Source organism: Mycotypha africana, assembly GCF_025528875.1.
Source record: "Mycotypha africana strain NRRL 2978 chromosome Unknown BDF20scaffold_10, whole genome shotgun sequence".
In the NCBI taxonomy this organism is placed as follows: Eukaryota; Fungi; Mucoromycota; class Mucoromycetes; order Mucorales; family Mycotyphaceae; genus Mycotypha; species Mycotypha africana.
The window spans coordinates 1,283,248-1,309,759 of NW_026515734.1; the positions used below are offsets into that span (position 1 = coordinate 1,283,248).

Here is a 26,512-nt window from a genome sequence, read left to right on the forward strand (position 1 = left end):
CAAATTGGGTGGTTTTTTGAGCAATAACGAATACAGCATCTTCTCAACCATTTTAGGGTGGAGCTTTTTGTCCCATTTGCCAGCACCACTAAGCTTTTTTTTTTTTGGTTAAGCAGGTTAAGCAGATTGTTAAGCAGGTTAAGCAGGTTAAGCAGGTTAAGCAGGTTAAGCAAATGGTTAAGCAAATGGTTAAGCAGGTTTTTCTATGTCCGACTAACCAACTGCATCAATGCAATTTTTTTTTTTTTTGAGCTTTGCAAAAATCCAATTTCAGGTGCCTTAAAAAGGAGCTCCGGAATAGTGTACTTTGCTGCGAACCCACTTATTTTTGATCTTCGAAGCATCTACCAAAATTATTAGACATCGTTATGACAAAAAAAGGGCTAAGACAATTACCAACAAAGCTTCCCAAGATGGTTGTATTTGATTTGGACTATACCTTATGGCCTACTTGGTAAATTCATTCATTGTTTGATCATCGATGAGCCATTTCAGTTGACGTTTTCTTCTTTTAACTTTATTTAGGATCGATTGTACTGGTGGTAAGCGTTTAGAGAGAGAGATATCAGTAAACTGAAGTATTGATTTGCTAATGATTATTCTGTATAGGCCCACCTTATACCTATGATGACTCTAATAACACCATCGTTAATACGTAAATATAATCAATTTGAAAGTCTGAAGCGATCAAACCACTGAGTTTCGTTTATATTCCACATAGTTTGGGAGAGGTCCTAGGGTTTTTTGAGCATACAGCAACCATTATTTCGATAATTAAATCCGTTCCGGATACAAAAATTGGACTCGCATCGAGGACACAAACTCCTGAATGGTAAGCTACTAGCAGATGATGTCCCGTTCTCTCGTTGGCATGTTGCAACCAAAGCTTACATAATGTGCATTTCTATAGGGCAAGAAAAGCAATCAGCTTATTGAGAATCCCTCAGCTCAATAATACAACACTTCGGGAAAACGTAGATTATATGGAAATATATCCTGGAAGTAAACTAAAGCACTTCAAATCTTTGTCTGAGAAATCTGGAATTTCATGTTATGATATGCTGTTTTTTGATGACGAGAGTAGAAACAAGGAAGTGACAAAGCTAGGCGTGCATTTTGTGAAAGTGGATACCCGGACGGGCATCACACTTTTTCAGTTTGAGAACGCTTTGCATGCTTTTGCTAGTAATTCTGGTACGGTTCAGGGAAAAATGGACAGTTACTTCACCAAAACAAACGTTAAGCGCAAATGAGAAGAGTTTGCTTCAGCAGAGGATGGCATATCAGCATTATTTATTATAATTAAATTCAATTGAACTTTTTAGACATTGAACCAACATCAATAAAAACTACAATTTGTAAATATGGCATCTCTCTCTTTCTCTCCCTCCATTTTTACATAATGAACCACAGAGTTGCATTTCCTATTCGCGGATGGTAATTTAAACTTGGAATATGGGGTATTTTAGGTTACACAGTTTAGACATGATGGCATAATGGCAGTGTAACAATAAAAAGATTGAAAGCTGGGTATGCATGTGTCTGGTAAGTTCCACGCTGCAAGAAAATGGCAATGAAGACTTTCATTTTATATCGTACGCTGTCTTTCCTTCCGCAGGATAATAATAGAGATGAGTAAGACAATCAGGCCATTCGTCATTTGCAAGGATTGTCATGCTCAAATCAGGTCGTTACAGCGAAAAGAGTAACACTTTATTGGGACTTGAAAATTGACATTGATTGAGAAAAGAAATAGGAAGTGGAACAAAGGTCTATGTACCACGTATCAAGTGCCATTACCCTGTCTTCAAGAGAAAGGCAGGAATGACGATATGAAACAACCTTGATAACTGAAATCATTGGCTAAGACAGCTAATATGTTTGGTCGTTATTTTTTCTTTTTTTTTATTTACAGTGGAGAAAGAAAAATTTCATTCATTTTTATGTCAAAACCCTTTCCCTTCCGTTCGTTTATTTTTTCAAACTACTGCTGAATAATTGTTGATTTTATTGCAATTTTGACACTTTTGCAGAAGGAAAAGTTTAGTTATATCTGAACATTATTATGACAAATACAACAAGACGTAGACCCTCGCTATCTTCTTCTTCAATCCCTATGCCACCGCCTGTCTCACATTCACCACAGCATATGAATGTTGCTGCTCAACAGCAACAACAGAACCTTCTATCTGTTTATCCCATTCCCATAGGAGGTGGTGGTCGCCGTGATAATTCGCAACCACCCAACATTTCCCGTCAACTGTCTTCAAGTGCACCCTCCTTTGGAACCTTCCTCGCGGGTACAAATACAGCAACTACAACCACATCTAGTTCTCGATCCTCCAACAGTACATCCAATGATACTGCAGCATCCAATCGAAATAGTTTCTCTTCTTCCAGTAGACGTGAGAGCATTGCACCAGTGAATAATATACCCGTTTTGAGCATCGAATTCGATGGTGGAAACCATGTCATTATTCGACCCAACAGAATTATTCGTGGAAGAGTTGTTTTGAATTTATCAGAAAGACTACATGTCACGCGAATTAAAATTAGGGTAAAATTGCGTCAATGCATCCATTGCGTCGTGTGACGGGGAGCGGGTGTCGTTTAACTAACTAACCAAAATTGGCGTTGTACTGTTCGAATAGTTTAGAGCAGAAGAAGCAGCTACAGTAAAAGTAGACGAAGGTGGGGTTGATGGCAAAGGAGAATGGATACATGAAATGGTGACAACGTTCTTTCAAACTGAATGGAAGCTGCATGGACAAGAAGCATCAGGTACAATACAGTAAAGATATACCTCGTTATGTGGTTCAGACAATCGATTTGTTCAAGTTATTCTAACAGTTCCTTTTTCTTTCTATTTGATATATATATATATATATATAAACTTTTAAGCTTATTCACAATGTGCTTGGGAAGAGGTTGAACCTGGTCATTATGAATATCCATTTGCATTGAAGGTAAGAGGAAGCCCAAAAGTGTCTTCAGGAAAGCTATAGTCAGCGTCTCTGATGCATATTTCATTAGTTTCCAAATGTCAATTATCCTCCTTCCATGGAAGAGCCCGCTGGTTTCGGAGTTCGCTATATATGGACAGCAATAGCAGATGGACCGGCTTTACAATCAGGTATAAAGAGTAGAGAGTATATCACTCCTTACAGGCCTATCATCGTATCATCACCAGGTGAGATTTCATGTTTCAACGCGTAGTCTTGAGCGCTCAAAAGAACAGCTTCGTTAAACTCTTTTGACATTTGTATAGACAAGGAGTGGGTATACAAAACAACTTTAATAAAAGATAAGAAACAGCCATTAGCAGAGGTACAAGCGAAATTGGATAAGCAGACGTATTGTCCAGGTATGTAACTAGAAAATGCATAGTATGCAAGCCTTTGTGATTATTAACTGTCTCATCCATGTTTATAGATGAGCTTTTTAGAATGCAGTTGAATATGACAGTACTTCATTCTGATGCAAAAATCACTAGTGTGGCATATAAATTCCGTAAACACCATGAGGGTAAAATGCTGGTTCAACAAGGTACGGCATTCAAAGAAAGCATTCGCACCATCCATCAAGAATCTGTCAATCTACCTACCGGCCCTAGTTCAAATGCTGGCAACGGTACACAATTATCTCAAAATATTCAATTCGATGTGCCCACTCGCCTTGTGTCACCTTCATTCATTTCACGCCACACTCGCGTTTACTACGACCTTTACTTTCAGGTGACCGTTGAGCAAGGACATATTTTCAAATCAGCACATGTCAGTGAATTTTCTATCCCTCTCAGTATTGCTAATCTTCCTAACGACCAGTTACTTCGAATTCGCGATATAACCTCCATTCAACACTACCGTGAATCCTTGGAATGTCCGCTCTTCTTTGATGCTGATTTGGACGAGCCACCTGCACCGCAAGGATTGCCCAGTGAATTGATCGGTCCTTTAACAGCTGCCTTAATGCAGACGCCCAATAATGGCAATGGTAACAGTGAAGAACAACCGCCTAGTTATTTCAGCTTACCTGAATTACCACCGCAATTCGAGGTTAGAAAGGAACGAAAAGAGAAAACAGTGTTTATGTCAAGACAAGCGCGCGGCGCTCATGGAGCAGAATTAGGGGAGGCTACCATTATTCCTGGTTTATTTGATGAAGAATGGTAGTTGCTGCCTAATCTCAAGGGAAGCATACCAGTTTTTACTTGTAAAACACAATTGCAATTTGTATTGTTAACCCACAGCTAGCATATCACCATTTATTACTTTTTCCACCATATTAATTTATCATATATTTAATAAGTATAATTACCACACATTATCAATCGTAAAACGATCCAAACTGACAGGGTAAAACAAGACAAAAAGTCATAGAATATTTTTGAACAATTATAAAGTTAATAACGTACTATTACATGTTACAAAGTATTTCTGAGAAGCTCTTTGGTTTTTTTCTTTATCCATTTTTTATTTTCAAACACAATGAAATAGTTTTTTTTAAAGAAATGAACACATTGTGGCCTTAATCCCAGCCCCAGACTTCTTTGACCCATTGTCCTAAATCCATATGTACGTTTTCCCATTTCAATATGAAAGGATGCTGTAACATGCGAGCAGGTGTAGGTCTGTAATTAGGATCCTTCGTCAAACTACAATATTTTTGATACATAAAAAGTGTTTAGTCTTCCTTGTCACCGCTTACTACAGGGTAAGAAATTAAAAAGAAGAAACAAGTAGACTTACCAAACAGCTACAAAGTTTTTACATTCATCCGAGATGTGATCACCTTGTATTTGAGGTACGGGTTGACGTACAATAAAATCGAGCAATTCGAAAATAGATAAATGAGGTTGATCTGGAGGAGGTAAAGCGGGTCGATTTTGCGACACTTCAATTAAAGTCAGACCTAACGACCAGATATCAGATTGGACAGCATATGCATTTCCTTGAATACGTTCAGGCTATACGTATGAATATATGTGTGTATATGTGCGTACATACGCATGTATAAAGAGAGATAAGATAGATATCAATAAGCTAGTAGAAACATCTTGTACTATGTAATACAACTTACAGCCATATAGTACTGCGTTCCTGTAAATGTCTGTGCGATAGAATTGATCAGTTCGCCAGAAACACCAAAATCACAAAGTTTTATCTCTCCTTTTCGTGTCACCAAAATATTAGAAGGTTTGATATCTGGAATAAACGATTAAGAAGAGATAAATGTCAAGCCTCCTTTCTACATAAAACATGAATATGCTTGAGGTTTACCTCTATGAATGACTCTTTTCGAATGTAGGTATACCAAGCCTTTGCAAACCTAAGGATATAATATTAGCAAAAGAAAGGCCTTGATGGGGGAAACAACCATCTTGTAAACTTACGGATTCAGCAATACGTTCTAGCACTGGTTCACCAATGACACCACCCAAGTCTCGGGCTCTCTTATATATGTCTTCCAAACTACCCGCTTCAGCATATTCCATGCATAAGGATACGGTAGTGTCACCATCATCCAAAAATGCACCATAAAAGGACACGATGTACGGTGAATCGCATGTCTTTAAAAATGCAAGCTCACGTAGAATTTGACGTTGAACACCTGGGTCAGGTTCTGTTGAAATAGACTACGCGGTAAAGACGGTGTGTTCAATTTTCGTTAAACTTGACTTTATAGGTTAAAAACATTCAAAATTACCTTTTTGGCCATAATCAATTGGGTTGGTTTATGTAATACTTTACGTACGGTACCGGCCGCACCCTCGCCTAACCTCGAAAGCGTTTGTAGATCTTCTGCTTTGACTTCCATAAAGGTATGCGTTGATTCATTGTTATCTACATTTGATTGTGTGGGTAGTTGTTGTTGTTGTTGCTGTACAGGTGGAAGAGGAGGTTCACGTAAAACTGGCATATCTTGGTTTTTTATTGAAATATTGCTATTACTTGTCATAGTATGATCATCACTGTTAATGCTATGGTGTATGCTATCTGTATCAAATTGTTGTTGTTGTTGTTGTTGTTGTTGTTGCTGAGACTTTAGATAAGAAGCCGCTAGAGAAGCTTCTTCCTCCTCCATGGTGTGTCCTGACGTTGTTTTCTGTCCTGAGGTGCCTGACGTACTGGTTGACAAAGGTCCACCGTTGACTATATTCCCCAGTTGTTCTCTAAAACGCATTGTGTTGCTAGCAGGATGGCTCATGTATGTATTCGAAGTAGGTGATGGAGATGACGATGCAGGTTGGAGATGCTTTGACGTTAGACGAAGGCCAGGTTTGCGTTTATTAGGCTTTGATTGGCCACCTATGCTGGGTTCTGGTGTAAGAGACATTTTTTGAGTTGTTTTCTATTAATATAAACAAATGAGTATCGTCGCGTCTGCTAGTTTATATGTAGGTTAGGAATTTGTTGCAAAATGATATGTGAATATGGATATATCTATGAAGTGTATAAAGGTGAAAGGAAGTATAAATACAAGCAAATAAAAAAAAAAAAAAAAAAAAAAAAGCGAAAATTATAAATTGTCGTTGGGCTCCTGTGACAATAAATTGATCATATACTGATACTTTAACATCCCGCCGAATGCGGGAGAGTCACAGGCCCAGACGTCGTCATTACAGTTTTTTAGCTTTGGATTTAGATGAAGCCGCAATATAAATAGACGAAAAAAGTAAACTTTTGAGATTATTAAGTTATAATTTCAAGATCAAACTACACAAAATTGAGACGCTTACCTGTAAAAATCAAACCAGCTTCGTGCTGGCGATTAGAGGATGGTGTTAAGTGGTTGTTGCGGGTGATTTTGGTTTTCTAGAAAACTCCGCAGGTCTTCCCGTTGACTTCCAGATCGAAACGCTAATTGCCAACATGTTTTTAGCAGCGTTGACGTCCCGGTTCCAAAGTATCGAACAGGTTTTGCAGGCAAGGATACTTTGGCCGGGAACTGTCTTCAATGCTTCAAGATTGTTGGAACGACAATTATTGCATATTCGAGAGGTTTTGTATTCATCAATTGTTATCGTCAGTAAATCGCCAGCAACCTCTCTTCGCTTCAAGGCACGCCAAAGAACTCCCAGGACACCAATCTTATGGCCTTTGATGGGCACTGCACTCTTCCAGAACATGCCATTACCAACTACAATCAAAGGGATCTTTTTAGTGTCGCCTACACTAAAGGGTTCAGGCTTCCACTTGTTCTTCAGGGAATTGCTGTAGAAAGCATGAGTTCTATCAATATTTCTGCGAATAGTGGATGAATTGCTTATCATTTATACACCTTACCTATCTTTCTTAGCGAGAACATCGCTTACTTCTCTCGCATCTGCTTTTTCCCTCTCTTCTGGAACCTTTTGCTTCTTCTTCTTCTTCTTTTTACGTTTACAAAAGGCCATTCTGTCGGTATTCTTTTTTGGCCACTTGCTTCGATCTTCTTTCTTCTTCAACCTCAATTGCTTATTGTACTTTGTAGTTCCATTAATAAGCAAATTGACCATGTTGTCGGCAGCACGCTCCTGACCCTGGTATAAACGAAATCGTTCTTCAGCAGTTCTCTCGCCGTAAAAAGAGAACAAGGCTTCCAAGTGCTGCAATATATATTGTACATGACGGTCATGTTGTTCGATGATAGAAGTTTTGGCGGTTGGTATGCCACTTTCGATCATTTTAAGTGTGCCTGCTTTCTTCTTTTCCAGCTTTGCAGCGTATCTGGTACTTCCGGTCATATGATAATATTCCTTGGTAGAGCAGCTGGGTACTTGATGTTTGTTATGATCTAGTCCGATTGCCGCTGTGAAGACAGATCTTCGCCCTGGATCACGGAAGGACTCATCTTTGACTTTATTCTTATGGGCTTCTGCTACCGATTTGATTTTTTGCAAGGTTTTGGCTTTGTACATGGTGAGTAGTAGCTATCAGAATGAGGAAAGAAAGTATAGAAGAAGAAGATGGAAGTCAAAGGAAAGGCATCTAAATGCTTCGAATTTGACAACATCTATTTTTTATTACGATTGACAACAACAACCGTTATCTACGTGGCGGAAGAACGTGCCTGGGATCAGTTTAACGCGTAGTTCAATTCATATGGTCCATAAATAAAGTCTCGTAAACCACAACCCTGTATCTATTGCTCATAAGACCTGTGTCACACTAAAATACTCAATAAGTCTCGTAGTACTTTAACGTAATGCCACTATCAATTGAAAAATGTCCACTGACCTTCAAAATAATGTTTCCAATTATTTATTCAATAAATCGTCCAAGAATATTATACCATTTCATCCTAAAGTAATTCAAAATATCTAAATTAAATATATATATTGTCCAATAAAATTTGTATAAAGTATAAAGTTGAAGCTAAAACACTGTATTTCCATAGCCGGGGAAAAAAACAGATCAAGAAAAAACAATAGGATAATCGGCTATAAACGTTTAGCACGCATTACTGTATTCAAAAGCTACTCAAGCTCTTTCATAGACTTAAAAAAAAAGAAAGTCCGCGATGCTCTCTCAATGTTACAGTACTGCTAGGCCTTTTTCCTTCTGCGAGGCAACAGTAGTGGTAGTCAAAGAAGCTACAATAAAGTAGGTTTGGAAACATGCGTCCTATTCCTCTATGCCACGCAGTAGAGGTCTGAGGGCATAAATACTTGGACATCGCGCAGGAGTATGGTACAGAGTCGAGTTAAGACAGACATTATTTGCAGTACAGCTTGGACGTAAGCAGGCTTTTTCTTTTCAAATGTAGTTCCAAATAAGGGTTTTAATGCAATATTTTTAAAGAAATTCATTTAATTTTGTGATACATTACAAACAGAATGGATTAAAGTGATATGAACGGATATAACAGTAGTAATAGAGGGTTGTTGGTGAAATAAAGGGGAAAGTAATATATAGATATATGCTTATGTATATTTGCATATGCATGTATATGATAAGCTTATTACAGTGATTTTTTTTTCTTCTCTATAAGTGTAATATATATGAAGGATATAAAACGATTTTGAAATGTAAGTATAAAAAGAAAAATCAAAACAGTCAAAAGGCTCTGTATCTTTTTATTACACCAAAGTGGAAGAGCTGAGACTGCCTTCAATATCAGCAACAACCATTTCAGTAATCAATTCATCAAAGCTGACCTTACGCTTCCATCCCAATTCATCATTGGCTTTGGTAGGATCACCCAACAAGAGATCGACTTCAGCAGGACGGAAGTACTTGGGATCAATACGGACACGTACCTTACCACTTTCCTTATCTCTACCAATTTCATTGACACCTTCACCTTCCCATACAATGGTACGACCAGTAACCTTAAAGGCCTTCTCAACAAAGCTACGGACAGTGTGTGTTTCGCCAGTAGCTAGGACGAAATCTTGAGGCTTTTCTTGTTGAAGCATGAGCCACATACCCTCTACATAATCACGTGCATGACCCCAATCACGTTTAGCATCAATGTTACCCAAATATAAACATTCTTGACGACCCAGGTGAATATCAGCGACAGCACGGGTAATCTTACGAGTAACAAAAGTACGACCGCGACGAGGGGATTCGTGGTTAAACAAGATACCGTTACAGGAATACATATTGTATGATTCGCGGTAGTTGACAGTGATCCAGTAACCATAGAGCTTGGCAACACCGTAAGGAGAACGAGGATAGAAGGGGGTTGTTTCTTTTTGAGGGGTCTCAACAACCTTACCGTAGAGTTCAGAAGTAGAGGCTTGGTAGAAACGAACACGGTCGGCAAGACCGCAAGTACGGATTGCATCTAATAATCGAAGTGTGCCGAGAGCGTCAACATCACCAGTATATTCAGACATGTCAAATGAGACCTTGACGTGAGATTGAGCGGCCAAATTATAGACTTCGGTAGGTTGAACTTGAGAGATAATGTGCACGAGACAGGTAGAATCGGTCAAATCGCCATGGTGAAGGAAGAACTTGACACCTGCTAGTACATCAAAAAGTTATCAAAAATTGTTGAGTTTACAAAAAAAAAAAAAAAGAAAAAAAAAACAAAAAACAAAAAACGAGAAAATGAGGTTTCCTTGGTGTATTGTTCAAAGTCCCATAGCCATCATTTGTCCCGTTTCTATTTCATCAAACAAACCACAACCACGCATTACACAACAGATTGATACTCTACCTTGGTCATGTCTGTCCTTATAAATATGTTCAATACGACCAGTATTGAAAGAAGATGATCTACGAATGATACCGTGGACTTCATAGCCCTTTTCCAACAAAAATTCTGTCAAATAGGAACCATCTTGACCAGTAACACCTACATTTCGATGAGGTGAATCAGAAAATCTTTCCTATAACGTCCTACCACATTATTTAGGGTTGAGTAGATTCTTACCAGTGATGAGAGCTACCTTACGAGCTCTGTACTCTTCAACAGTCATGGAAGGTGAGTTACGACCAACTTGAAGGGAAGCAATGACGTTTTCAGACATGTTATAAGTTTATCGCTGGTATTAAAAGAGGGTCTCTCGGAAAAGTGAGTGCTAGAACAAGAAAAAAGGGAAGGGAAAAGGAGAGAAACTAAAATAAACTGATTGGGCTTTTCTTAGATTTATTTATACACTTTTCTGTTTCGTTTATTTCAAATTTTGTGTAGCCAACAAAAAAAAAAAATTTAAAGCAACGGCGCTTACTGTATCAAAGCCAAACATTTAATAAGCTGTCAAGAAGCTTATTTTTTGCTCATTTCATGCTTGAATACTTAACAAAGTTTCCAGATCCTTTACAGATAGAGTGTACGCACCAGTTTGGCTTTTTTTTTCCTCGGCTTTTTTTAGATCTTCTATGTGCATTTATTCAAGTAGAAGATCTGTGGAGTGCGGGGTCAACAAATTTGTTTTTCTTGGCCTTTAACTTACGGACTTTCATTTGACAATGCTGTACATATCATATTAAGAAAGGGAAACCATAATAAAACTATGTCATAGCCATCTAGCTTGCCTTCCAAAGGAGTAGAAGAATAAAAGCCAACACAAATCTATTTGCTTTATTTGGGTAGGTTATCTGTTCTTTTCCAATCATATTGCTATATAGTACCCAAAAGAAAGGCTCTCCTTGTCTCTGTAAGGTAACTGACTTTTTAACTTGGTGTAAGACAAAGTAGATCACTAACAAATTTGGGTAATTATTGCTGTGATTTAATTGTTTTTTGGTTTTTTTCCAACTAGCACTATAATTGCAGCATTTGGTAGTGATCCACAATATCCTGACACAATTCCTCACAATCTGTGGCGCTACTTAACGTGTAATTAAAATCAGACCTTCTTAATTCATACTCAATTTTAAAATGGAGATATGAGGTACTTTACATAAGTCGGGCTAGGGCGTCTCTTGAGTAGGCAGCTTCACTGTAGTGATTTGAGTTGATGAAACCGCCTTTTATTCGATTACTATCCTGAATTTCCATCTTGGGAACAAAGTCAATAGAAGAAGCGTTATCTGGATAGTATTGGTTCAGGACAACATCGTCAGCAGGTTGATAGAGGTGGAATGGCCATTGAATCTCCTTGTCGTCCTCCTTCTCCTCCAGCTCCTCTTCTATAACATTGTTTGTTTCTTTAACTTGGACATTGCTGTGGGACAAGAGGTTAGAATAACGGTTTACTATTTCTTCTTCTTTTTCAAAAGATCTAGATGCCATGTTTTGATATGCAGACATTCGCGGCACGGCACTTCTCCTGATACTGTCAGTGAATTCTGCAGGAGGACTGTAGTCACTATCAATTTCCATATCAGAAGTCTGTAGGTTGATATATGTCCAAGAAAAATTGTTAGTTTCGTCTATAGCATATGAACCATGCCTTTTTTTTTTTCAGCTGCCTACTTCTCTACTACTTGATAGCTCTTCTTCATTGTCTGCTTTGAAATTTAAAGATGGTATTCTTGTTTTATGTGTATTCATGTTCAGAGATCCAATAGGATAGTGTTGTTAAAGAATAAAGGAGTGAAAGCAGCATTGGTAAGGTACGTATCACACAAGAAAAATAAAAAACAAACTATGGAATTGGAGTCACAATCTACGTATAGGGTGAATAGACAACATTTAAACTATCTTCCTGCTACTCACAATTTTGCAATTTACAGCCCTAATATTATACTGAGCTGTTGGGTGTCAAAAGGGCACACTGCTTTTTTAAAAAAAAATGGAAATAATTGGACAGGAGCTTTTTGGGGTGCCATTGCTCACATCATGAATATGGACTGCATTTTTTTTTTATGAAAAGTATATGGCAAAATTCCATGTTTTGGAGCACAGACTTCTGCTTGTTTTAAACTGTGCCAACTTTTGTTATTTTTGTTTACTCAATCGGCCAATGGTACAAAATGCTTGTCTAAAAATAGCGGTTACAAAAATGCATGTTGCTTTCAAGCATATGATTAAAGAAGCAGCTCAGTAAATACAAATACGCTCGTGAGTGCTGATGTGGGATGATTAAATCACGTCTTTCAACAACCATCGTCGCAATATTGTATCATAAGTACATCGATCATGCTGTTTCATATTTTAAGCATGGCTTATTGTCCTTTATTGGTCGCTTGTACATCGATCTGCTAGTAAGCCATATAGTTGAACAATTCAGACATCCAAGAGCATTTAGAACATTTCGCTGCGGTTTAACTGTTAAATAATACTAGATTCGTCTCTCTCCCTCTCCTCTCGCTCTCCTTTTCTGTATGAGCTATTTTAACTAAAGAGGGTATCGAATGATTCAAACGTTCCAGTGATTTTTTGTTGTAGTAACAAAGGTCGTACCTGGAAATTAGGTTTGTATGATTGTGTGTGAATCCATGAGTTACCAAATAAACAAATATACTACTGCGCATACTTTAGCGTGGAAAAAATGACATTAAGTTTCTCTGAAGGTCGTACTGCGTGGTAATCCCTGATAATATCATGGTAGTCTCCTCAAAATAAATGGTATACTAGAAATCACGCCTCTTCGTTTCAAATAGCATACAATTGTGTCTGACTAGCCATTCATTGGTGATTATAGACTATCGACTGTTAGTTTATTACAATATTCCGATAATATCTAAGCTGTATATACAAAAAAATCATATGATAATGTTACATTTGCATGTGGGATAAAGTTAATTAACCTCTTTAATACGTCTGTGCTCGCTTTATAGTGATTGTAAACGCTTCTCATTCGCAGGCTCCCAGACTGTGCCTGCCACGGGCATTTCATCCTCAATTTTAACCTTAATCAAGGCGTCCAAGCATGCCTTACCAACCAAGGGTTCCAATACTTTAACAGCGTCAGGACCAATAAAACTATTCGTCAAGCGATCAGCAAATACTTGCATGCATCCAGCTGCTCGGATTGGTCGTTGAGTGTCGCGAGCACATCTCGCCAAATGGAATAACATGGATGTTTCCATTTCCAATGAATGAGTTTTAGGGTACTTTGTAATTATATCTCGCAGTAAGTTCGCATTATCATCCCAAAAGGCAGCATCCTGTCGACCTTGTGAAGAGTAAAAAGAACATCCATCTGCATTGAGTCCGCCTGTAAGAACGGGACCAACAAAATCATATTTAGCTTCAACTGGAGCCATCACTGTCTTTAATGTGTCTGCTAAAATAGTCGTCATTTCGTCGTCTGCTTTAAAAATACCCGAGAATACATAAGGCTTATCTTTCAGTTCTGGATTTTGTTGTTCATCCGCAAAATAGTCAATGTTACGTCGAATACAGTAACCTCCTGAAGGAACTATGACCGCACCCGGTGGTGCCAAGTGGGAGAGTGTTCCACAGGAACCAAAACGAATGACGGCCATGGTGCCTTCTACACTAGCACGAGTTTCTCTGATAAAAAAGTCCATCATTGGATTTCCCATACCGCTATTGTGGAGGATGAAGATAAATGAATAAATAATCTCAATGCTTCACTACAATCGTCACCTCTTCCATCTATTTATGGCTGATAAGCAACCTGTCAAGGTGGAATAACAATAATAACAAATGGGCATACACACACACACACACACGCACACACACACACCCTCTCTCTCTCTCTCTCTTCTGTCTCTCTGCACTGTTCATATCTCTCTATTAGATTACTTTACATAGCCATGATGCTGACAGGTACACCTTTATATCTACCTGTAATAGTCAAAAATCCACGTTGGCTCAAATGTTCAAAAATGGGATGGCCAGTTTCTTCTTCAGGATCCAATAAGGCTGCAATTTTTCTCGCACGGACATGATCTCCTACTGTCAAAATACGGTTTGCAACATTGCCCTGTTTAATTCCCAGGTGATACACTCTGTCCTCTTCATCACGAGGGAAATTAGCGTTAAAAATATTCTCTATCATAATCTACAGTTGTTTTTTGTTTCTAGTATTGAGATAGATAGTATTAAAAAGAGCGGGAAAAAGAAAAAGGGGAGGCGAGGAGGACCTTTTTAAGTACCAGTGAGGACGATGTCTTACTTGGGAAAAACTGATTGAAATTAGAGGTTCATCCCAATTTAAGTCCAGCAATGACCCTAGTCTTTTAACTGTTCGTGTAGTTTTTATCAGTTTTATCGTTTCCCAAGCAGAATTGAGTATAAATGGTCGTTCAATATACCTCTATTATAGGTTGCTTGGGAAAAAAAAAACCAACTTTGAATAATACCCAATTCATGACCATGGCTTACGCATGTTCCTGTTGAGGGCAAAAATTATTCCTTCAGAAAAACTCCGAAAAGAAACAGTAACTGCGGAACGGATTAAGCAAACTCAAAACCCGCTAAATAGGCGTTGAACGAAAATGAAGTCTACTTCTCATTTTTTTTAATGCAAATGATATATCAAATATGTACTTAGAAAGACGTATTACTTGTGCTTTGTAAAGATTAAAAGCTTCAAATTTATTTGATCTAATTATAGTGCATAAAGGCATATGGTACATGATTACAGTTCGTGATAGTATTGCTGTGTCATTGTAGATCGACCGAGGGATGGCATCCTTGAAGGTGGACAACTGTAGTCCTCGGCCGTCCAGTTACTATTAGCAGCATTCGTGTTAGTAGCTAGAGCTTCTTTGTATTGATGCGGCAAAGAAGAGTAATGCTTGATGTTGTTGTTGTTGTTGTTGTTGTTGTTGTTCCAATAACTGTTAAATTGATATGGTGAAGTTGGAGCAGCAACGATCGGACTACTATGACGGTAATGATCATAATTTCCCTCACTGCCACTGTTTCCTTTCCCGCATGGATTCAGATCAGTATCAGTGTAAGTTCTATGGCTGGAATTACTCTTTGTGTATGTAAGATTAGGTAGAGGTGGATAGTTGATGATGTTGTTCGCGTATTTAGAAGCCTTTTGTTGCTGTAAATCATGTTGCGGTAAAATGCTATGGTGAGGCAGACCTTTTGTCGGCTTATGTCCAGTAGCTGCACTAAAATGGTGATAGAAATCGTCGTTGAACGCCATAGGTAGAGTAGTGTGCTTTGACATGGTAGCTATCTTCCAGCTGTCATTATTATAGCTATAGTTACTCTGGCGGTTACCCTTGCTAACTACCAATTTGGTATTTTTTTGCGATTTAGCTGTAAACTTTTGCTCTTTTCTAGTGAAGAAGTGTGCAAAGACAATTAAAAACATCCAGAAATGACCAGTAATAACAGCTATGACATATGTGCAATCGATCAATACGCATCTATGTCCACAACCAGACAAAAATAATTTAGAAGGACAAAAACACAGATGCTCAGTACACAACTTAGTTCTGTTTCAACCTGCTACGAAGAAGTAATGTTTTCCCTTAATAGCGTGCACTTGTAAAACAATACCTTTGAAACAACAAGGGGTACGTGGCATCATGACTCTCATCGAGCAACGTACAATGAAAATTGAGGCCTCTTGTCGGTTGAGTAAATTCAATTATCCCGTTTGTCCATGGCTCCTGATCATTGAGGAATGTATTAATTGTAATGGTGACAGCCAGAGAAGCTAGGTTGACTCCTCCAAGAGTCTTATCCGCCTTTACTCCATGGCCATGTTTGCAATATGTTGCATTGATGCAAATTATAAAGGCACTGACTAATGATAGGCAAAATGTTATAAACCACGCCAAATACTATAATCGAATTCAAATAAAAATTAGTAAGCAAACTTGATCTTCTTTGAATATGTGTCATTTTATATGGGAACTACAATTGATCTATCATTTACCTGCCAATGACCAGATTGAAACCATCCCGGTATTTTAGCCTAATGTAATCATATTTATGAAAGTTCATTGCCATGTAAATTTGAATAGTCTGATTTACATAGCTTCATAATGTATTTTTGACCCTTCTCAAGATAACAATAAAATACTTATGCTTACTTGATCTTCGTAAGCTGATAATAGGGCGCATTGTGCTGAATGGCATGCTAGACCTATAAGACTGAAAGCCAATATAAAAACCCGAAGAATATTAATATGTCGACAGTATGTCATTTTTTGATTAGCGGAATATAGCTTTTATAAAAGCAAAAAGAAGAGAACTTACAAAAAGCAATGCCTGGAATTTTGGTAAAAAGATATGTAAAGTGGTATTTATATTAAAATAAGGGCCGGGCCAAAGTCTTTCATTTGAATGATCGTTAGTTTAACAGCCTCACGCTTACAGTAGCCCCCTCTTCAACAGTAAAGGTTCAAGTTCAATTTTGAGTACTACTGGTCAGATCAAATCAGAGGCATAGTTTGTTTTTATTTGAAAGCGAAAGATAGTGCAAGCAGCATAGAAAATTCAGGAATTTTAGGAATTACTCATTTAGCAGAAAACAAAGTAGTGAGAATCTATGCGCTCAAAAGTGATCACCAAATACATCTAAACCTGTGGCTTTCTGAAATAATAACACTAACAATCCTCATCAACAGATTTATCAATCGAGCGCTATGTATCAATCATGCACATCCCATTCCCGGAGATTATCCTCCGTACTCAACGAATAAACCGGACAAGATTTATCGTAATGAAAACCATTTTACAATATGAAAGCGTTCAAGAATATTAAATCACAAATTTATTGATTCTATTGCCAAACACTTAAGCTCTAGAAACTTCCTTGTAGTAATCAGCAAGAGGACCCTTTTGAGGGTAGAACTTGACGTAGCAACCATCAGGTCTGAGTAAACCCTTGGAGCGGGCTTCAACGTAGTCTTCACGAGAGAGAGGAGTGAAACCCCACTTCTTGGAGACAATGATCTTTTGTTGACCAGGGAACTTGTACTTACAACGTCTCAAAGCTTCAATGACGACAGCCTTGTTGGAATCCTTGGAACGAACGGAGAAGATAATTTGGCCAATGTTGACACGAGCAACGAGACCATTGGGCTTACCGAAAGCACCACGCATACCAGTTTGCAATCTATCGGCACCAGCACAGGACAACATTTTGTTGATACGGGTGACGTGGTAAGGGTGAACACGGATACGCATGTGGAAGGAGTCCTTACCAGAGGTCTTGGACATGTACTTGTTAGCACAGATACGACCAGCTTCAAGAGCTTCAGCAGAAAGTTGTTCGTATTCGTTAGAGACCAAGTGAATACAGAGAGGGAATTCGTCAACAGAAGCCTTCTTACGACCTAAATCGTAAATTCTAAGCTTGGCATCAGGGACACCACGGTTGTATCTGGACTTGGGATAAGGCTTGTTTTTACAGTAACGATAACAACGAGCAGGACGGCGACCCATTTTGACTACTGTGTAAAATTGAAGGGAAATAAAGGGTCAATACCAATCTCAACTGCTAAATCCACAATTTCAACGAGCAGGTAGTGGAGTATATTAGTTGTGAAATAGCTGTAATAGCTGTAGTCGTATAAATCAGTTGAGGTGTTCCATTGACAACTGCGAAGTAAGGATGCTGCGAATTAGCTGTATAAAGATGACTACGGAAATGTATTCAAAATCCAAAATTGCATTGTTTATGATTCAACCTTTCTCGCTGTTGCAACTAATGATAATATCGTCATTATATATACTCCACTATGCTGTCGTCGATGAAACAATATGCTATATTAAATGGATGGATGGATTGAGTTTACCTTTTAGTGTTAAAGAGAAGGCTCAATAAATGCTTTCCCTTGCAGCATTTCATTGTTCAAAGTAATTGCAATTCTGTCTGCTGCTCTCATACAAAGTCCGGCCCGAAGTTTGTGAAACAAAATACTCGAATTTGTAAGCAGACATTTATGCAGCGGAAACAGGAACCAAATCAAAAAGCACAACAGATACCAAAACATTCAGATAAAGGTCAATCATACATTTTATGCAAGAATAAATTCAAACGATATTTAATACACAAAATGGAGGCGTTATCATACATGAAGTTCTCTGATTACATATGTAGTAGAGAAAAAAAAATTCAAGATAACAAAGAAACAGTCTATTTATTCGCGATTGCCACGACCTAGAAAATGTAAAACAATCTTGTTAATGAAAAGGTACGTATAATACAGACACATTTGAAATAAATGCTATTTACCAAGACCACCTCTGAATTCGGGCTTGAAGTCGCCATCAGCGCCTTCCTTACGTCTGTAATCACCACGGTCACCACGAGGACCACGGTTTTCACGGCCTTCACCACCAACTACAATATAGAAAGTAAAAATTTAGCTACTGGAATAAAATAGATCGTTGTCCCATATTTGTACTTACAGCGACGAGGAGCAGCAGGACGAGCAGTCTTCTTCAAAGTAGCGGGAACAATTTCTTGAGGCAAATGAAGATCTATTGAAATGTCGATGAACAGTAACGTTGTCGCGAAAATAGATAGTAAGTATTGAGCAAGTTGAAAACAGATGCTAAACAAATGTGTGTATATTTTCTGTAATCTGATTGATATTTACATTCACGAAGGTAATCAATACCCTCATCAGTGAGGGTATAATAATACCATTGCCAAGAGAATTGAGTCTTGACACAACCTTTAGAGGTCAAAGATTGCATAATCTTGATGACTTCGAGGTTGGGAACGTCAAGATCAGGATGCTTGGGGAGATTGTAATCTTTGGGAGCGACTAAAGCACCATCTGAAGTGCAAATGAATATTGAATGTATATAATGTGTCAACGTGGGCTGTTTCAAATACTGTCATTTACGTTCGTAGCATTGTTGTTTTACCCTTAAAAATGGCCTCATAGATGACCTTTCTGTTTTGCTTAGAAACAAGCATATTTTACTCTACAAGTTTTAATGGGAAATTTTGGACATTGTCAGTTGTCAAATTACAAGTTTGTTGTTCTGCATGTCTGCCATTGCCGCTGTTTTTCAAGATTTTTTTGATCCCCTTATGTAATATTTCCAAGAATACCCATCCGTCTCAATTTCTCTATATTTCCAATCCATCCATTGTCTTCTGATGACATTAAGCGGAAGATCTCGCTTCAACATGCTATATATACTTACACTATGGCGATAAGAGAAGGTTTATATGATGGATGAGCTTGTTCGCCCTTATTACAGTTTGGGTTACCCTGTGAACAACACTCACAAATATGGGAATGTGGAGAGTTTGTAACTCCGTTTGCATAATTTAGCTTTTTTGATCTCTCTACTGTGGAAAGCGAATATTTCGTCCATGATATTTATCACAGCTCAAATTGCTTTGATTTGTATAGAAAATCATACAGTAAATGCGACTTAGGTTTTGATTATTACTGTTTAATTAAAGAAAGTTTACAAAAAACAGTGTATTGTTATGTACAAATATAATGAAAAAGGGTTTGCCTTAATTCTTTGCTTTCTTTACAACATTGTGTTCCACTGCTTCTTCGTTAGGTCTTTTGCTGGCACTGGGCTTTGTACTGACACCTTCAATGTAAGGTTCTACAAGCCTCATATTCATTTTTTGACGCATCCCTTGTTCATCACCTTCTACAGTAATTTCAACCTTAACAGCATCAAAAGTTTTGATGACCACGTCACCAGCAACCAAACTGCAATCTTCTTCATTATATACTAATGGCGAATTGCTGCCAGTTTTAGCAGTATAAACGACTGTTTCAATACCGTATTTAGGAACGAGAACAATGATTCCGTTCTTAAGTACACGCAACACGCGACCATCTTCTATCTCCACCTTATTCTTGAAATATAAGTTGGTAAACAGCTCCACAGAACTACGGCCAGCTTGCTGTGCCATTCTGTTACGGAAATTCAAATTATCACAGAGTTCCTTCATTTTTTGACTATCAATTAAATCTGGTCCGTAATCAATGTCATCGTCTATACATGCTTGTAATAAGCGATGGACAACCACATCAGCATAACGACGAATAGGTGATGTGAAATGAGTGTAGATCGGGCTGGCTAAACCATAATGTCTGAATTCAGACTCTGTTTCTGTTCCTGAACAGAAATATTGGGCTTGCATCATACAGCGGGTTGTCATTATACGAACTAATTTGTTAAAATATGGGTCACCGGGTATCTAATAAACAGAACCTTTTAATATAAGCATTTAAAACATAACAAAGTTCTTCCAAACAAATACTTTACCACTGCTTTGTCTAAGGAATCAGCTAAAGCTTTAGAGGTCTCTGTGTTAATGGTAACTCCTTTTTGTGCTAGCACTTTGCGAAGCATGTCAAAATTATTCGTGGGAGGTGCAGGATGCTTACGAAGCATTGAACAGCTGGGGAATTTGGAGAAAATCTTTTTGGCTACTGAGATATTAGCGAGCAACATGAATTCCTCAACAAGAGCATTTGTTTCCTTCAACTCTTTCATTTCAACATCAACTGGGTCTTGTGAGTCATTTTCAAGATTAAAGCGCACTTCGGGTGACGCCAATGTCAAAGCACCGTTATCCATACGTTGTTGACGAAGAATCTTGGCAAACTTATTAAGCACTCGGATGCCTTGAGTGAGAGAATCTTGCATTCTTTCATCATCAATTCGACTTTGCGCTTCATCGTACGTGAACGAGTGCTTTGAACGGATGACACTTTTTGTGAAATCAGTGCTAATAATTTCTGCATTATCATTCATTTCCTTAAAGAAAAATGCTGTTAAGTTTAAGATTAACGAAAGAGGACCATAAACAAATATTTACCCAGACGCAAGAAAAAGCTAAACGATCAACATTCGATCTAAGTGAACATAAATCTGAAAATAAATCAGCAGAGAGTTTGACGCAGCGAATCCATTCGCACCACAAAAGCTATCATTACTTACTTGTGCCGAGAAGAGCAGGCAACATATCAATACGTTTATCAACTAAATATACCGAAGTACCGCGACTGGCCGCTTCGACATCCATGGGCATACCATGTTTGACAAAATAAGTAACATCAGCGATATCTATGTCAGAAATAATGGTAAGCATTTGCCGATTGTCTACAGGAACGGTTAGAAAGATTAACTACTTACGAACACCGACTTCCCAATTGCCATTAGGAAGTTGACGGGCATGAAGGGCATCATCAATATCAGTACATCCAGGAGGATCAATACTGCAAATATCTAAGTCTCTAAAATCACGTCTCTTTTCATTATTGATATGTTTATCAAGTACAATCCATTTGTCACCCTCGGGTGGCAAGTCATCAAGGACTCTCTTGGAAAACTCCTGAAATGGTACATTATGCTCTAATAACAGTACTTCAGTTTCAGTTTCTCTGTCGCCAGAGGACCCCAGTGTCTTTACAAAATGGCCTAAGGGAAAGCTAAAAAAAAAGGCTTTGATTAGTCTTTGATTGGTGAAAAAGGCAAAACTGAACCTACGCTGAAGTAACGGGCCAGCTATCAATGGAGACAATGATACGCTTTCCGAGTAATGCATGAGCTTGTGCTGTTCTAATCTTGATGGGTGGAATTCGTTTATCCATAGCACGAAAGCGTACAGTAATGTTACCACTTTGTGTATCTTTCGGAACACTGTTCTTAACGATGAAACCGCAATATCTATAAAATATAATTCTGTTCAATTCCTGATACTTTCAATCCTTATTCAAATCAGGACTTACGGTCTCCATTTTTTCCGAATGATACCAACAACTTTGCCTGTAGGTTCAGGAGGGCTGTCATTTTCAACCATTCTATCTACCACTTCTTCTTCGCCATACATTTTCTCTTCGTCTTCATCTTCTTCTTCAATAGCAATAGAAGCACTATGTTTCCATTTCTCTTTAGGTAAGAGTTCAACGGCGACAATATCACCTTGAATACATCTATTGAAATTTTTACGACCCAAAATATAGATCGTTTTCATTTCCCCTTCAACTTCTCCAACAATTGTGCCCTGCCGATCGAAATTTAATGAGTGGTTTGAATACTAACAAAGTATCGATCTTATTCATACCTCATAGACATTATGCATGCTGACTTGGAAAGAACCTTGAATCAACTTTCCATTTTGCACACCATTCTTAATTTTTGCTGGCGAATAGTGCTATTAGTTTTAATTAAAAAGTCAGTATGCTTAAATACAATCTTGTTGTTCCTCATGCTTATTTTCCCCAAAAATTTACCTCTTCATATACAATAGCATCACCAGCAACAGCCTTAGGAGCTGCTACCATGTCTAATAATTCTGGTGAATCCTTCTTACTTTCTACATACTGCCAAACTAAATTCATAAATAATGGAAGTTTATCAATAAATGGTTACTAGGTTGTTTAACTCAATTATTTTTTTGGTTACCGTTGCAACATTTGACACCGATAGCACCAGCCTTCTCTTTATTCGCTTTATCATCACTCAGCATAATAATATCTATCATCGCTTCAGATCCACACGCCTTCAAATGGGTATCATACCACTTTGCAGCCACACGAATAGCTAATAGACATAAGATGGTAAGTCATCCTACATATCTCTTCTCTAAATATACACAACTCTTCAGTGTTACTGTTGCAAAATTTACCCCTATCGTTTCTATCGTTGGGAGATTCATCTTTTAACCTTTCAACAAATGTGTCTCTATAAAATTGAAATTGATAGCAAGCTTTAATCCTAACTTCTCCCTGAAGATAAAAACAATATTACAACAGCAAACAATAGATTACCTTTGATGTTCATTTGCAAACAAATAGAAGCGCTTCGTCTTATCCGCAAGGATTGCGTTCAATCGGTTATAAACGGGAATACTCAAATGACGAACCTCTTCTCTGACAGTTTGTAAAACAATAACATCTTTGAAAGCAGGGTGTTCCATGAGATCGAGCTATATCGAAAAAACATTTAGGAAAAAGAGAATACTAAACGATTATAAATGCTCAAAATATAATATTACTTGATTGATAAAGACATTGGTGTCTGGGATGAGATAATGGGGCTTCATTGTACTTGTTCCACTCGGAGTGCTGGATAATAATGGTGGGGAGATCTTGGCACATTCGCGACAAATTTCCGAGGAGCAGGGGATATCATCCCTCAAATAGTGTTCTTTCACTACCTTGACAACGTTGCCTTTGCGATTACGTTTGACAAAAGCTTTTGATCGAAGCATGATTATAACGCAAGATTGATCAAGTGGAGATCTTTCGTACAGCTACGTTTTTTTTTTTTTCTTTTTTGGGAAGTCAGGTCACAATCTCCGGCATAATTTGATGGATCAAAAATACAAAGTTGAGAGATGTTTGAGATGGAACCAACTGAGGACTTTCATAACATTAAGTCGATAAGAATTATTCCGCACATGAAGCAGCCTGAACTGCTGTTGCATTTAGAAATTATAGTCTGCAGTCAATTCCCCAAACCTTTTGTGCTTATCTGGCTTTATCATATTACATGAATCGTATATTTACGCCACTTTCATACTCATCTGAATATTTGACCTTTGCTCCAAAAACAAAAATATACACAATTGAACAGATATACAAACACTATTTTTAATATTCACATACTAGAATTACTTTATGCTTGAACCCTCAACTTCTTATGGGCCTAATACATAATTCAGCTTTTTACTTCTTGAATTAGCTTTGATCAGCTGTCTTCAATGTTTCAACTCTTATACATTTACGGTAGTCCTTCATGCAAGGATAATAATGACGAAATATAACTGTTCGTGTTCGACCTACTCATGGCCAAGAAAATTTCGTCAGCAATCTATTTAAAAGAGTAAACATCTCTTTTAAATCAACACCCGCCTTCCTAAAAAAAAAAAAAAAAAAAAAAAAAAAAAAGGTAAAAAATCAATATGAAGTCAATTGCAAGAGCACCTAAAAGCAGCCAGTATTTTAAAAGCAGAACTGAAAATCAAGGCTTCAACGCATACAGTGGTTCACCTCATCAGGATGGAAGGGAATAGCATCGCAGTGATTGAATTCAAGCCACTACCAAGGATATTGCCGAACTCGTAGGAGATGTTCTCAATGATACAACTGGAATTGCGCAAGGGGTTACCAAGGAGTTACTCGGAGGAGATGGCTATAAACCTAAAGATATGACACAATTATCTGTACTTCAGTAATAACAAACGCGAACTCGGTCATAACAAGGGTAATAAAAAAAGCAACTTTTTATTTGCATGTAACAAGATCTTTCCTGAGAATGATTTGTTTTGCTAAGCTGATTTCAATAAACAGCATATTAGAACTTGCACCGTATCAAAATTGTGAGTACCACTGCTTTCGTGGCTTAACCGGAGAAACGGTGCTTTTCATTCGTTAAATTTGCTTGGTTTCTCTCTACACAAAATAGAAAACTAAAAAGAAGCCCCACTTATTCATCCTCTATGTCTATTAACCGGCATAAATAATCAATGCAATATACAATTGGCCAAGTAGCCTTTTATTTGCCTCAACATATCCTCACTTCTGAAGGAAGGCTTTTCTTTTTCTTTTTTTTTTTTGCTTCCTCTTGTTCAAACAACTTTCAGTATGGTACACCCTATGCTTTGGACTCGAGGAAAAGCATTCAGCGTTTTTTAAATATTGTACGCTTGAATTGGCTACTACTTATTGATAATAGTCTGTCTTTCGTTTTAGTAAGGTGAATAAAGCAGTTGAAAAAAAGGGTCAAGATAAAATTTGACAGAAGAGAACTACAAGAAACAACAACAGGCAATCATTTGGATATCAACATGTCATATATAAATGTGATCCATCAACCACAGCCCTATGCTATCACCTTCAGTTCATAATATCATTGCATTATATTTGATGAAAGATCCAAAGTATCAAATCGTTCTATGGCACTTTTTTTCCGGATTCATAATAGCAATATATAAACTCTAATTATGCGACGTAGCTACAGTCAAGCGCTATACATTATAGCTGCAGTAACTTTCCTTCGCTGCAGTGTTTTTACTCGTGGTGGAGACGGGTCAATTTACGAGCCGTCACTACAATTTTCTAGACTTAGGTTTACCTGTAAAAATCGAGCCAGTTTCGGTCTGGCGATTAGAGGATGCTGTTAAGCGGTTGATGCGGGTGACTTCCTTGGTTTTCTACAAAACTCAGTAGGTCTTCCAGTTGACTTCCATATCGACACGCTAATTACCAACCTGTTTTTTGCAGCGTTAACGTCCCGGTTCCAGAATATCGAACAGGCTTTACAGGCAAGGTTACTTTGGCCTGGAACAGTCTTCAATGCTTCAACGGTGTTGGAGCGGCAATTGTTGCATGTTCGAGAGTTTAGGTACTGCAATTGTTATCACTAGTAAATCACCAGTAGCCTCTTTTCGCTTCAAGGCACGCCAAGAACACCAACGACACCAGTTCTAAGGCTTTTTAGATGAACGGCGAATTTGTTGAACATGCCGTCACCAAATTCAATCAGAGGAACGTTTTTGCTATCACTCAACCTGAATTTCTCAGGGGTCCATCGTCTTGTTGAAACAAGATAATAGAGTGAGTATACACAAATTCAGCTGGCAGTTAATCGCTACACGACTTACCGAACGTGGTTCTCTTCCTCTTTCTTTTCTTCTTCCTGTTTCCCTTTCTTTTTCCGCTTCTTCTGTTTTCTTCTTTTATTAAGCTTAGGTTTGCCCTTCTTCTATGGCCATTTCATCTGTTCTTCCCTTCTTTTTTTCCGTAATTCTTTGTCGTATTTGATACCTCCATCAACAAGCATGTTCATCATCGTGTCTGCAGCACGCTTGCTGCCTTGATACAGACGGAATCTTGTTTCAGCCATATTTATCTTGGCCTACCTTTCATTATCATCAAGAGCTTCAGTATCATGGTCTCGGAAAAAGTCTTCTGCTCAGATCCGTAGAATGAGAACAGAGTCTCTAAACGTTGCGGTATTTGAGTAGTATATATTTCATACTGTTCAGGTGAGCCTGTTTTGCAACTTGATATATTGCTTTCTATATCTTTCATCGTACAATTGGCTTTTTTCCTTTCTAATTCTGTATTGATACAAGTACTACCCGTCATGTGGTAATATTCTTTTGTTGAGCAGCGTCGTATCTCATGCTTTCTGTTTCTAACCCGATTGCTGCTGTAAATACTGTCTTTCGGCCAGGATCAACAAATGTGGGTCTGCAGTTTGCCGTGATCTCTTCATAGTAATAGTCTTCCAACGTCAAGTC

At 38.0% G+C, this 26,512-nt stretch overlaps 12 protein-coding genes across 12 annotated transcripts; 2 read left to right on the forward strand and 10 right to left on the reverse strand.

Annotated features, from left to right (window-relative positions):
* The first annotated feature begins 128 nt into the window (after positions 1 to 128).
* On the forward strand, positions 129 to 1,370 carry BDF20DRAFT_891168 (magnesium-dependent phosphatase-1). Its single transcript, XM_053082230.1, has 5 exons — positions 129 to 454; positions 526 to 542; positions 610 to 655; positions 722 to 832; positions 911 to 1,370. The coding sequence occupies exons 1-5, from the start codon at positions 369 to 371 to the stop codon at positions 1,251 to 1,253; spliced, it is 603 nt and encodes a 200-aa protein (XP_052933092.1). The 5' UTR covers positions 129 to 368; the 3' UTR covers positions 1,254 to 1,370.
* Positions 1,371 to 2,726: 1,356 nt separating this feature from the next.
* On the forward strand, positions 2,727 to 4,172 carry BDF20DRAFT_826464 (uncharacterized protein; the record flags this gene model as incomplete). Its single annotated transcript, XM_053078078.1, has 5 exons — positions 2,727 to 2,781; positions 2,902 to 2,966; positions 3,034 to 3,190; positions 3,269 to 3,364; positions 3,433 to 4,172. 5 exons carry the CDS (start codon positions 2,727 to 2,729, stop codon positions 4,170 to 4,172), a joined length of 1,113 nt encoding a protein of 370 aa, XP_052933093.1.
* Positions 4,173 to 4,527: 355 nt separating this feature from the next.
* Positions 4,528 to 5,817, reverse strand: BDF20DRAFT_826406 (kinase-like domain-containing protein; the record flags this gene model as incomplete). Its single annotated transcript, XM_053078071.1, has 6 exons — positions 4,528 to 4,654; positions 4,749 to 4,966; positions 5,080 to 5,204; positions 5,280 to 5,328; positions 5,393 to 5,635; positions 5,707 to 5,817. 6 exons carry the CDS (start codon positions 5,815 to 5,817, stop codon positions 4,528 to 4,530), a joined length of 873 nt encoding a protein of 290 aa, XP_052933094.1.
* Positions 5,818 to 6,916: 1,099 nt separating this feature from the next.
* BDF20DRAFT_891174 (uncharacterized protein) lies at positions 6,917 to 7,842 on the reverse strand. The gene is made up of 2 exons (XM_053082231.1): positions 7,316 to 7,842; positions 6,917 to 7,244 (listed from the first exon to the last, which is right to left on the reverse strand). The coding sequence occupies exons 1-2, from the start codon at positions 7,724 to 7,726 to the stop codon at positions 7,236 to 7,238; spliced, it is 420 nt and encodes a 139-aa protein (XP_052933095.1). The 5' UTR covers positions 7,727 to 7,842; the 3' UTR covers positions 6,917 to 7,235.
* An 850-nt stretch (positions 7,843 to 8,692) lies between these two features.
* On the reverse strand, positions 8,693 to 10,538 carry BDF20DRAFT_891185 (GDP-mannose 4,6 dehydratase). Its single transcript, XM_053082232.1, has 3 exons — positions 10,369 to 10,538; positions 10,153 to 10,290; positions 8,693 to 9,957 (listed from the first exon to the last, which is right to left on the reverse strand). Exons 1-3 carry the CDS (start codon positions 10,463 to 10,465, stop codon positions 9,062 to 9,064), a joined length of 1,131 nt encoding a protein of 376 aa, XP_052933096.1. The 5' UTR covers positions 10,466 to 10,538; the 3' UTR covers positions 8,693 to 9,061.
* Positions 10,539 to 10,713: 175 nt separating this feature from the next.
* BDF20DRAFT_891190 (uncharacterized protein) lies at positions 10,714 to 12,239 on the reverse strand. Its single transcript, XM_053082233.1, has 3 exons — positions 11,857 to 12,239; positions 11,342 to 11,772; positions 10,714 to 11,266 (listed from the first exon to the last, which is right to left on the reverse strand). The coding sequence occupies exons 1-3, from the start codon at positions 11,932 to 11,934 to the stop codon at positions 11,203 to 11,205; spliced, it is 573 nt and encodes a 190-aa protein (XP_052933097.1). The 5' UTR covers positions 11,935 to 12,239; the 3' UTR covers positions 10,714 to 11,202.
* A 918-nt stretch (positions 12,240 to 13,157) lies between these two features.
* BDF20DRAFT_825877 (nucleoside phosphorylase domain-containing protein) lies at positions 13,158 to 14,353 on the reverse strand (the record flags this gene model as incomplete). Its single annotated transcript, XM_053078010.1, has 2 exons — positions 13,158 to 13,878; positions 14,103 to 14,353. The coding sequence occupies 2 exons, from the start codon at positions 14,351 to 14,353 to the stop codon at positions 13,158 to 13,160; spliced, it is 972 nt and encodes a 323-aa protein (XP_052933098.1).
* Positions 14,354 to 14,935: 582 nt separating this feature from the next.
* On the reverse strand, positions 14,936 to 16,469 carry BDF20DRAFT_838781 (uncharacterized protein; the record flags this gene model as incomplete). The annotated part of the gene is made up of 4 exons (XM_053079204.1): positions 14,936 to 15,683; positions 15,817 to 16,103; positions 16,199 to 16,237; positions 16,356 to 16,469. 4 exons carry the CDS (start codon positions 16,467 to 16,469, stop codon positions 14,936 to 14,938), a joined length of 1,188 nt encoding a protein of 395 aa, XP_052933099.1.
* A 592-nt stretch (positions 16,470 to 17,061) lies between these two features.
* BDF20DRAFT_891208 (60S ribosomal protein L10-A) lies at positions 17,062 to 17,712 on the reverse strand (the record flags this gene model as incomplete). Its single annotated transcript, XM_053082234.1, has 1 exon — positions 17,062 to 17,712. One exon carries the CDS (start codon positions 17,710 to 17,712, stop codon positions 17,062 to 17,064), a length of 651 nt encoding a protein of 216 aa, XP_052933100.1.
* Positions 17,713 to 18,497: 785 nt separating this feature from the next.
* On the reverse strand, positions 18,498 to 19,198 carry BDF20DRAFT_907732 (Plectin/S10 domain-containing protein; the record flags this gene model as incomplete). The annotated part of the gene is made up of 4 exons (XM_053083410.1): positions 18,498 to 18,613; positions 18,682 to 18,753; positions 18,873 to 19,055; positions 19,147 to 19,198. The coding sequence occupies 4 exons, from the start codon at positions 19,196 to 19,198 to the stop codon at positions 18,498 to 18,500; spliced, it is 423 nt and encodes a 140-aa protein (XP_052933101.1).
* Positions 19,199 to 19,665: 467 nt separating this feature from the next.
* On the reverse strand, positions 19,666 to 23,542 carry BDF20DRAFT_891211 (exosome complex exonuclease RRP44-like protein). The gene is made up of 13 exons (XM_053082235.1): positions 23,261 to 23,542; positions 23,034 to 23,191; positions 22,892 to 22,947; positions 22,669 to 22,806; positions 22,497 to 22,594; positions 22,328 to 22,417; positions 21,993 to 22,267; positions 21,751 to 21,930; positions 21,397 to 21,692; positions 21,202 to 21,327; positions 21,080 to 21,132; positions 20,524 to 21,018; positions 19,666 to 20,455 (listed from the first exon to the last, which is right to left on the reverse strand). Exons 1-13 carry the CDS (start codon positions 23,474 to 23,476, stop codon positions 19,754 to 19,756), a joined length of 2,883 nt encoding a protein of 960 aa, XP_052933102.1. The 5' UTR covers positions 23,477 to 23,542; the 3' UTR covers positions 19,666 to 19,753.
* Positions 23,543 to 25,659: 2,117 nt separating this feature from the next.
* Positions 25,660 to 26,112, reverse strand: BDF20DRAFT_916235 (uncharacterized protein; the record flags this gene model as incomplete). Its single annotated transcript, XM_053084424.1, has 3 exons — positions 25,660 to 25,801; positions 25,871 to 25,971; positions 26,044 to 26,112. 3 exons carry the CDS (start codon positions 26,110 to 26,112, stop codon positions 25,660 to 25,662), a joined length of 312 nt encoding a protein of 103 aa, XP_052933103.1.
* Positions 26,113 to 26,512: the final 400 nt, after the last annotated feature.

What these genes read in the sequence shown, in the direction of transcription:
- BDF20DRAFT_891168 (XM_053082230.1), top strand. Translation starts at nt 369, where the DNA reads ATGACAAAAAAAGGGCTAAGACAATTACCAACAAAGCTTCCCAAGATG. An exon ending in AATAACACCATCGTTAATAC is followed by an intron (nt 656 to 721) that starts GTAAATATAATC and finishes TATTCCACATAG; the next exon opens with TTTGGGAGAGGTCCTAGGGT. An exon ending in AGGACACAAACTCCTGAATG is followed by an intron (nt 833 to 910) that starts GTAAGCTACTAG and finishes GCATTTCTATAG; the next exon opens with GGCAAGAAAAGCAATCAGCT.
- BDF20DRAFT_891174 (XM_053082231.1), bottom strand. Translation starts at nt 7,726, where the DNA reads ATGACCGGAAGTACCAGATACGCTGCAAAGCTGGAAAAGAAGAAAGCA.
- BDF20DRAFT_891185 (XM_053082232.1), bottom strand. Translation starts at nt 10,465, where the DNA reads ATGTCTGAAAACGTCATTGCTTCCCTTCAAGTTGGTCGTAACTCACCT. An exon ending in TAAGGTAGCTCTCATCACTG is followed by an intron (nt 10,291 to 10,368) that starts GTAAGAATCTAC and finishes ATCGAAATGTAG; the next exon opens with GTGTTACTGGTCAAGATGGT. An exon ending in TAAGGACAGACATGACCAAG is followed by an intron (nt 9,958 to 10,152) that starts GTAGAGTATCAA and finishes TTGATGTACTAG; the next exon opens with CAGGTGTCAAGTTCTTCCTT.
- BDF20DRAFT_891190 (XM_053082233.1), bottom strand. Translation starts at nt 11,934, where the DNA reads ATGAATACACATAAAACAAGAATACCATCTTTAAATTTCAAAGCAGAC. An exon ending in AGCTATCAAGTAGTAGAGAA is followed by an intron (nt 11,773 to 11,856) that starts GTAGGCAGCTGA and finishes ATCAACCTACAG; the next exon opens with ACTTCTGATATGGAAATTGA. An exon ending in GACGCCCTAGCCCGACTTAT is followed by an intron (nt 11,267 to 11,341) that starts GTAAAGTACCTC and finishes CACGTTAAGTAG; the next exon opens with CGCCACAGATTGTGAGGAAT.
- BDF20DRAFT_891211 (XM_053082235.1), bottom strand. Translation starts at nt 23,476, where the DNA reads ATGCTTCGATCAAAAGCTTTTGTCAAACGTAATCGCAAAGGCAACGTT. An exon ending in ATTCGGAAAAAATGGAGACC is followed by an intron (nt 21,931 to 21,992) that starts GTAAGTCCTGAT and finishes TATATTTTATAG; the next exon opens with ATATTGCGGTTTCATCGTTA. An exon ending in ATTCCTTAGACAAAGCAGTG is followed by an intron (nt 20,456 to 20,523) that starts GTAAAGTATTTG and finishes TCTGTTTATTAG; the next exon opens with ATACCCGGTGACCCATATTT.